The sequence below is a fragment of the Zerene cesonia genome, chromosome 8 (assembly GCF_012273895.1).
Source record: "Zerene cesonia ecotype Mississippi chromosome 8, Zerene_cesonia_1.1, whole genome shotgun sequence".
In the NCBI taxonomy this organism is placed as follows: Eukaryota; Metazoa; Arthropoda; class Insecta; order Lepidoptera; family Pieridae; genus Zerene; species Zerene cesonia.
Window position 1 is genome coordinate 2,265,864 of NC_052109.1, and position 9,758 is coordinate 2,275,621.

The following is a 9,758-nucleotide window of genomic DNA, read 5'->3' on the forward strand; positions in this document are numbered from 1 at the left end:
TATTAAAACTAGCTTTTACAATCCCTCCACTAAATCAATATTTATTTTACATACATATCTAAATAAAAATGAATAAGTCTTCTAATATTCATTCTAGGTATATCATTTGTTTGCAGAGCCCTGATATAATTTTAATGACTGCAGTTAAAACTGAAGAGTTTTAAAACCAATATTAAAAAAATAAAACCATGCAACAATGAAGCGCCAAAACGTTCGTACGTTGTCTCTTGTAGTTTGTACATTTACATACTTGCTAATTGGTGCAGCAGTTTTTGATGCCCTAGAATCAGACACAGAAAGTAAGAGATGGGAGGTTTTATCTGGTAAGTATTCATTTTTTATATTTGTTTCTACTTTCTAGTTTCTTATAAAAACTTGTTTTTATAACTGATTGTATACTACTTCATAATCAAATAAAAGACTGGTTTTTTTAAAACTGGATTTCACAAAGCCTTATAATTATCGATTTTTCTATTGTCTTTATTTTTATTATACACAAATCAGAACAAACATGGCAGTAAAGATTTAGAGTTGTTTTTTTTTTCGTCAGAATTGCATTACTTTTTAAAACTAGAAATTTTTTTGAATATAAATATTTATTGTAGTAAAAAATCTTTTTTAGACATGAAAAATGGATTGGTACGCAAATATAATATAACACCTGAGGACTACCATATGATAGAAATAGTCATAATAGAGAATAAGCCGCACAAGGCTGGGCCACAGTGGAAGTTTGCTGGGGCATTCTATTTTGCCACTGTTGTGCTTGCCATGATTGGTTACGGTCACTCTACTCCAGTTACAGTGGGTGGCAAAGCCTTCTGTATGGCTTATGCTATGGTGAGCATGTAATATGAGAAAGTATATAGTCATATAACTAAAGTTATAGGGGTAACACACTATAACACCAATTATTTTATATTTTCAGGTCGGCATCCCCCTTGGTCTAGTTATGTTCCAGAGTATAGGTGAAAGGTTGAACAAATTTGCATCTGTTGTAATAAGACGAGCTAAGTGCTACTTAAGATGCAATACCACAGAAGCTACAGAGATGAATCTCATGTTTGCTACTGGAATGTTATCTTCTATTATTATAACTACAGGTGGGATATTAATTGTAGGGATGCAAGAGCCCATATGTTGTTTATTACTTGGCGCCTTAAGCTTAGTGAGTAGCGAGATATTTATGAGCAGCTGCATATATTATATAATACACTGCCCATAACTTGCCCGTGACTGTGACTTATTTATGTCATAGATCCAACATTATGGATAAGGTCTTGATATTATATACTTTAAATAAATGAGATGAATTTTCTGTTCGTAGAAAATTAAGATCTATTTTTCACACTGATCTATTTATTCAAAGTGTTGACAAATCTAATAACCAACACATAGCACCGCCTCGAACTGACTTCTCTGTGCTTATGTAGCCTAAAATGTAGTCTGTATTGTTAACATTACATTTTCATTATTAAATTTATTTTACTAATATTTTTTTTGTTATTAGGTGCAGCAGTATTTTCAAGATATGAGGGTTGGAGTTACTTTGACAGTTTTTATTATTGCTTTGTAACACTGACCACTATCGGCTTTGGTGATTATGTTGCATTGCAGGTATATTGTTTATTTCTATGATTCTATCCTTTTTCATGCATTGTATAAAATTGCTTCTGTCCCTATATTGCCAACTACATAAAATTAATCTGCGATTTATTTATGTTCTACTGTTAGCTTTTACTTTTTTTTGACTGATTTGATAAATATCATAAATTGTATTTCCGCTTAAATAATCGTGTAGTTTTTTTATTATTATATTTTATATTCTGTAGGTCGGACAGTAGATCGCAAACTATTTTTTACACTGCAGGTGAACGTTGACGGTGCAGCTTTTATGTAATTATTAATTTTTCTTTTTCAGAATGATCAAGCTCTAACAAGCAAGCCAGGCTATGTGGCTTTAAGTCTGGTTTTCATTCTATTTGGATTGGCTGTCGTCGCTGCGAGTATTAATTTGCTGGTCTTAAGATTTATGACTATGTGAGTGTTACTAGTAACAATCATTAGAAAATATTATTGCCATATTTATATATTATTTTACCAAGACGGATGGAGAAATTGTATTATACATTTTAATCCAATCTGAAAAATTGTTACACGTAGATCCATGTTTTGTTTAATGTAAAACACTAGAAGGAATGCTCATTGTAATGCACTTATATTTGCTTCATCATTTTTTACTCATACCTAAGGTTAGCTTGTACAATTCGTAGAATATTCCTGCTTTCAAATATTCACTATAAAAATATGTAATTCCAGGCAAGCAGAGGAAAGTGCTCGCGATGAAGATAAGGACGGCTCAAAGACGGTGCTGCCCATTGATGGTCACATTATAGCCAGTCGACAGCGATCTCATGATGACCAGGCTTCGGTAAGTTATTGTCGCATTATAAATGACCCAATGGATGAGACCCTGGTCTATAATAGCAATGCTCTATACCCGTTGGTATAACACTCGATCCCCAGTAATACAATATTAAGCGATCTCTAGCTCGCTTCAAAATCATGAAGATAAGAAGTTCAATGGGTCATTTAAAACATTGTGTATATTAGCTAGCTTAGTAATTTCTAAATGTATGTATTTATTATTAGGTCTCTTTTTATGCAACCACCAGAACAGAATAACTACCTCATATGCTTTGGCTGCTTGATTCCTAGAAAAATCATCAACCGACGTACCAAAATAAGGAAGTTCTCAAGTCCGTCTATATCTTGCCTTTGTAATTCCATGGGTTTTTAACCGATTTCGTGATTCTTTTCTTGGAAAAGAATTTGTTACAATTTTGTCCTAATTAAGAATTTGGAGTGGTACTTCCCCTGGGGACGTGGGTGACCTTTTTTGTAGAGAATAATTATTTTCACATTTACATCAAGTTTCGTACATAATTTACTATTTGTTTGCTATCAGGTGTGTTCGTGCAACTGCCTCGGCAACAAGACGTGCGAGAGCGGCGCGCTGCTGCCGCCGACCGTGCGCTCGCACCGCTTGCTGCTCGAGCGCTCGCTCTCCACGGAGCTCATCGAGCGGGCCTCTGTTTAGGCGGTTGCTATGACGACCGGTGCGCGGTGACGCGTTACCATGGTAACCGCTGTGCTTCCATCCTGTGCGGGCTTCTGGTTAGGCGGTTGCTATGGCAACCTCTGCGTGCGTCACGTGATTGCGGTAACCTCGGTGCTTGGCTCCTATTCGGGAACGGACGGGTTACTATGGCAATTATTTCGTGCCAAAAATATATTGATCTCAAGAATTATTACTTGCTAAGTCAAAAATTAAAAAAATGCATAATATTTTTATGCATGTGCATGAAAACACTATCATACCCTGCACATAAATTAAATAAGCAATGTAAACCGTTGCTTAAGAAAATAAGCAAGTCAAGGATATATAAGTATTACTAGTCATTTAGAAATAAGTGTAACTTTTATATCAACTTTGATATTTAAACGAGTAGTTGTGATATACGTGAACTTAGTCTTAGCATTAAATGTACCATAACTTATGAGTATATCATGTCTTATGTTACTGTAAAGTTATAACTTTAACAGTATATGTTAAAAATTGTACTTCCATTAAATGCCAAATTTATTAACCAAAGTATACTCAACCTCTATTGTTTAGTCATTTTAATGTTACATTTTTTAAAAAAAAACAATAAATTTACTGTTAAGTATTTTAAAGTTAAGGTGCATAAAAAGTGAGGGTGAATGCATTTTTTTCAGTTATTTATTTTATAACTCTCTGTTGCCAAAAATGAAAAATTGTTTTCATTTATCTTTGAGTCATGTATGTATGGGTGATGAAAAATTAATCGGATCTCATTGTGTCAAATGCTCAAGATATCAGTATTATTGATAAATAAATATTTTATGTACAATTGTTTAATCTTCTTAATATATTTACTTATGGTAGATTGTAATATTATTACACGGTTGCCAACAACCTAAGACTGGTACAATTTGCCGTGATGGCGTTATTTAAAAACCTCCCGTTATTTAAAGACATAATGTATATTTAGTTAATTTTCTGTAAGATGTATGCTGCTGAAATGCCCTATCATAAAATTATTGTTTTAAGATTGGCAACTCAAAATTTTTATTTGTTGTTAACTCAAATTTACTATACTTTGTCATATAATTTTGTTATGTAATAAATGTTATTGAGTACGTGGTCTTTTTATTTTTACCTTACAAATCATGCAATTGTACAGAAAAAAATATACGTTTAACTATTCTGTCATTCCTTCAGACACTACTTATAACATTATCCTAATAATGAGCTATGTATTTAAAGCATGTTTAATGAGTTACAGCGAGCCTTATTATCGCATGGCACTGACCTACAGCTAATTACTTGGCTATGGTATCTTTATAAAGCATAGCACCCGTCTATGAGTACATTTAAAAGTTGTAACAATGGGCTCAGGAGAGGCTCTCGTGCGTTATATTCTATTGGCTTTTTTGCTAACATATACCTCAGGGTATTTTATTCCATCTTCTGATTCTGGTTTTAGTGCAGTCAAAAAAGCTCCAAGATGTAAGTATAAGATACAATTTATTTATAGGCCAAAATGTTTATTTTTCTACTTCTATAGTATTAAATTTAACTTGTAATAATTTGAATCATGCTGGATTCGAACTCGTGTCCATCGATTTAGTACGGCGACACCTTACACTAGGCCATTGGGTTTTATTACCGTTGTTTTTTTTGTTTGTATAACTATCGGTTGGGAAAAGTAGTTTACTTCAATTTTACTAAGTTCCGTGTCTTTTTTAATAAGGGAATGTGCCATGGATGGGCATCGGTATGTGGTGCAACGGATGTCCTCCGAGAGGGTGCGAAGATGACGAGGCGGTGATACACGGCTTCTGCTGCGGCTGTGCTCACGTATTAGGTAATATACTCATAATCAGTATTGTTATTGAAAATTAAATCCTTATACATACTAATATTATAGATTCGAAAGTGTGTTTTTTGTCCTGCCCTGCCTTCATGATTAAATGCTGAGGAAGCTGTTCGCACGGAAACGGAATGTAGGAGCGGCCTTTTTTTTTTTTTTCTATTCTACTATCAGAATAATACTCGAGTGTGCATCGTACATACATAGGTTCATTAAGTTTATTTTTATTTCAACTAGTTTATTGGGGTCGAAATGGACAGATTTTTTTATTATAATTTTATGTCAATAGAAAAGAAAACATCTTTTCGCTCGCATTTGTGCTTATATTCGCTATAACGTTACGAAATCGAAATTTAGTACTTTAATTTACAAAACGATGATCATTACTTGTATTTTTGTTCTTGTTAAATAAATTATATTCACTTATTGATTAGTGATAACTAATAACCAAAAACTGTAAAAATGAATTAAATCATTCCATGTTTATTTCCATATTTATTCTAGAAGTCTTCTCATTTAAAATTAGAAAATATCCCTTTATAGTAAGGGCAATACGTAGATTAGACGATAGCAAAAAGTCCTATAATGTTTTAAATTTTAGCAGTGGATAAACATTTTTTTTAATCTAAAAAGAAAAATACGGCTATTAATGCTCAATCGTGTTTGATTTTGTTATTTTGTCCATGTCATTATTCTTACGACGATTTAGGTGGTAATTTCGTGGCTATGAACACAGCTATGTAGAAAGGGTAATCCTACTATCCTACTTCCTACTTAATATTATAAATGCGAAAGTTTGTAAGGATGTGTGTGTGTTGCTCTTTCACGCAAAAATTACTAAATCGATTACAATGCAATTTGGTACGTAGGTGGCTGGACAACAGGAATAACATAAAGGCTACTTTCTATCCCGATATTCCTACAGGATACAGACTAACGCGGGTGAAACCGCAGGGCGCAGCTAGTTTTTAAAGAAAATATGACTCAAGCGCGTCAGATCAAGATATTAGGGCTTATTTACAACACAAGAAGTCCAAATTTCGCTAATCTGACGATTTAAACGTAAATTTAGAGAATTATCGATATTTTAATTTTCTGCGGTTCCTGTGAGCGCACCCACCAATATTAACTGCTAATACTTTTCCGAGGTACTTAGCAAAAGGTAAGGTACTTCCCCTTATATCAAACCGACGCACTCGAGTAAATCCCAAAATCCCCTCTTGGGCTCCCCTACTATTATTATCTCATTTAAATGGATATATATATATATATATTATATTTGTTATTTCGTGAACAATTATTTGTTGATATTGTGTACCTACTATTATTACTATTTATTCCTTTCAGATCAGTTACCAATTTTGTGCCCCGATTTTTTACAATGTCCACTCAACCTGCACGGATTATGCCATGACTATGAATATATGATGAGATGTTGCTGTTAGCACTGAGAAGAGGATTGTAAATAAAACATCTTTTATATTATAGCATACTGTTTTAATTTCTAAGAAACCCTTAATACAGAATTACAGTGGGTTAGCGGATCGATTTAAGTAAACTTAATTCTTCACATAATAGTACAAAAATAAGTAAGTTATATACGATCAAATAATAAAATAATTTACTCATTACGACATTTCAAATATCGCACATGTGTATGCAGTATGCACTGCACTGCAAGAACAATCCCATAATACTTTTGTAACAATTACCGAATCGAACGACATTTGAAACATTGCAACACACTATCACAATGTTATAGTGATATAAAAATTTGAATATGTCTTTTAATTAATACTATGTTCCCGCTGAATCGAAATAGATGGCTAAAGATTACTCTATACATATTCCGTCTAACACTAAGGCCAATTTGCTATATCTACAATTTTGTGTTAAAATTAAGTGAAGGTATGAAAGGAGAACCCACACGCAGGGCATTATAACAACAACAGCAAGTGAAACAGGTCAGATTGGTGTTGAAATTACTTATAAAATAGGTGTTGTCTCAGTTTTGACGTACACATAAAGTATTCTTAATGAGTTAAAACAACATTCATTCTAAACGGGGTCCTCCCTTAACACAAAATCTCGAAGACAGCACAACCCCAGTACACATCAGAATAACAATACATAAATATATATGGAATTAACACCCAGTGCGAATTTATTAGTACCTCGAGTGACGTTCAGAAGAAGCTGGGCAAAATAATAATTAGCCTACTTGAAACAGCCCGTTGAGTGAATGAACCAAAGATCTTATAAATTCTCTCCATTATCCTAAATACAAAAACACTAAATTTCTCTCGCGTTGCATAAAGGACCTGCTTTTGGGAGTACAGCACAAGAAATTATACCTACGATATTCATTATATATAAATATGTATAAACATACACCCATACATTTCACCGTTCCGTTTAACTAACATGTTTCGGACAGTAGCAACTTAATAGAAGTTAGCTTACGATAAGTTCGCGATCAACCGCGCTATGTTTTAAATTTATTTATATAATAATAATTATATGCGATGAAACGTTTTTTGTAATTGCGTTTTAACAGTGTGGTGTAGCGACTGGCGCCAGCCATTGGCTCGTGCTGCGTGGATGAGTCGCCAGTCTGAAACAGATGTACATGATACTAAAAACTAATCTGCCTTAATCAGCATACTATCACACATCAAAGAAAAAATAATATTTTATAATAAAAAAATGCCAATTGTGTGTGTCATTCATTTAAGCAACAAAATTTATTAAAAATTGATGCAGAGTTGCTTTCAACATGTTGCTGGTAACTCCGCAAAGTTTTCACCAGATAAGCGATACCATTTAAACATTTCCAGCATCATTCTTGCCGATCATTAACCATGTTGATCAACTATTCCTCAACAGATGTATACTAATGAGGCTTTACAATAAAAAAGTACGCGTGAGGCTGATAATGATGTGTGTGTATATATGTGTGTGTGTTAGTTTGTGCGGACTCGTACCTGTATGAGTGTGTGTGTGTGTGTGTGCGGGCTCGTGTGTAACACTCACCGAGTGTGAGTCACATTCAGCAGCAGGACGACTTGCCGGTGTCGATAGGCCGGCCCTGGTCGATCTTGACGGCGGCCCCGGCGGGCGCGGCGCCGGCGGACGGCGGACCGACACGCGCCTTTATCTCGGCGGCCATCGTCATGAACGCTTGCTCCACGTTCGTCGAGTTCTTCGCCGACGTCTCCAGGAACGGTATGCCCAGCTGCTCCGCGTATTGCTGAAATAAAATTTGATAATAATCGTGACTGGTGAATGGTGACTTAGTAGTTAACCTCCTCCTCGGGCTTGAAAGTGAAAAGTGAAGAATAAATAGACTTTTCAACATTATCCACATAACTCTAAACCATCAAAAGTTTGGCATTTGACATTTGGATTATAGCCTGAACCTTCACAGTAGACCCATGTCATTAGAGTAGGCATATATGATGATGATGATGATGATGATCAATTATTGGAATGGTATGATTTTTTTAACACTAACACTGGGGCAAAAATTTATTTTACGAAACAAATCAGGTACTAAACGTAAGTGAAACAGTATAATGCTCCTGTGATAAGATGTCATTGAACTTTATCTCTTCATTGTCTTTGGTGGGTTAAATAAAGGTTTATTATGACCTTAATTATAAAGTAAACTAAGACATTGAACGTCAGAATTTTATCTTCAATAATTTGATATGAAATATGATTGAAATACATTACAATCAATTGCAAATTCACAAATTGCAAGAATTGCTTTAGTTGGTTTAAAATGTAGTGTTTTATATTCAAACTTTATACAAAATATAAATATTACGAAAACTTTTTACTAGAAAAATTTCGAAAATTATTGCTTTCAGAAAAAAGAATATACTAGTAGGGACTACTATATCAAAATGTATGCCTGCAATATTTAAAAAAGTAAACAACTTACATTTGCAGTGGTGTAGTCGACAACTTTCTTTGTGGTGAGATCGCACTTGTTGCCCACAAGCAGTTTGTTCACATTGTCACATGCATAACGGTCAATCTCCTCCAACCATTGCTTTACGTTGCTGAAGGAATCCTGGAATAAAAATGTATATTATGAGTTTATTTGTGTAACTCCTGTCCATAACACATAAAGAAAGTGAAAATGTTAGTTTGAGTTATTGAAATGGGATAAATAAAATTAGTTAGATATAAATAGGGAAACATCATAAGCCCATAAAACTTGTAAACAACTTGCAATGTGCATTATTACAGGATGGTTAGCTCCAGAATTTGTCATTTGCAAGTAATGTAATAAATAAGATAAAATATACAGTCTCTTGTTAATATTCACCATTCACCATTGCATAAAAATCCAATCTTAATGTAGATACAATGTTAATTTAGAGATCCATTTATTGAGTCCTAAATTATGCGCATTAATATATATAAATTTTTAATGAGCGACATGTTTCAGTTAACAGATTACTCATAAGAATATAGCATATAGATAATATTATGTTTCCTCATATGAATTTTGTTGTTTTTACAGTAAAAGAAATCAAGGTCGACTGTCCAATTAAAATCTCTATGATTTCATGATTGCAAAGCAAAGTTATCATCAATTAATTATTATTATTTACAAGTGCATGCAATGAGTTCTTAGATTTTATTGAAGTTTGGGTTAAATAAATGGTCTTTTTTTTAAATGATTCATTAGTTTGTGTGACCATTTTTCCTCTATAAGATTCACTTATCTTTCAGTAACTATATACTTTATTATATAATACTCTTTTCATTATTTATTGGAATATTAAA

At 33.5% G+C, this 9,758-nt stretch overlaps 3 protein-coding genes across 3 annotated transcripts in view; 2 read left to right on the plus strand and 1 right to left on the minus strand.

Annotated features, from left to right (window-relative positions):
• The first annotated feature begins 122 nt into the window (after positions 1-122).
• Positions 123-4,214, plus strand: LOC119828862 (potassium channel subfamily K member 9). The gene is made up of 7 exons (XM_038351152.1): positions 123-323; positions 623-840; positions 929-1,103; positions 1,511-1,617; positions 1,922-2,040; positions 2,320-2,431; positions 2,969-4,214. Exons 1-7 carry the CDS (start codon positions 197-199, stop codon positions 3,098-3,100), a joined length of 990 nt encoding a protein of 329 aa, XP_038207080.1. The 5' UTR covers positions 123-196; the 3' UTR covers positions 3,101-4,214.
• Positions 4,215-4,473: 259 nt separating this feature from the next.
• On the plus strand, positions 4,474-6,611 carry LOC119828699. The gene is made up of 3 exons (XM_038350939.1): positions 4,474-4,594; positions 4,839-4,952; positions 6,306-6,611. The coding sequence occupies exons 1-3, from the start codon at positions 4,474-4,476 to the stop codon at positions 6,401-6,403; spliced, it is 333 nt and encodes a 110-aa protein (XP_038206867.1). The 3' UTR covers positions 6,404-6,611.
• Positions 6,439-9,758, minus strand: part of LOC119828863 (ras-related protein Rab-1A) — a 5,291-nt gene continuing 1,971 nt past the window's right edge. Inside the window, exons 3-5 of the mRNA XM_038351154.1 lie at positions 8,905-9,036; positions 7,992-8,208; positions 6,439-7,572 (exon numbers count right to left, since the gene is read on the minus strand). Coding sequence (XP_038207082.1) covers positions 8,008-8,208; positions 8,905-9,036 — 333 coding nt within the window. The 3' untranslated portion in view covers positions 6,439-7,572; positions 7,992-8,007. The remainder of the gene's footprint in view (positions 7,573-7,991; positions 8,209-8,904; positions 9,037-9,758) is intronic.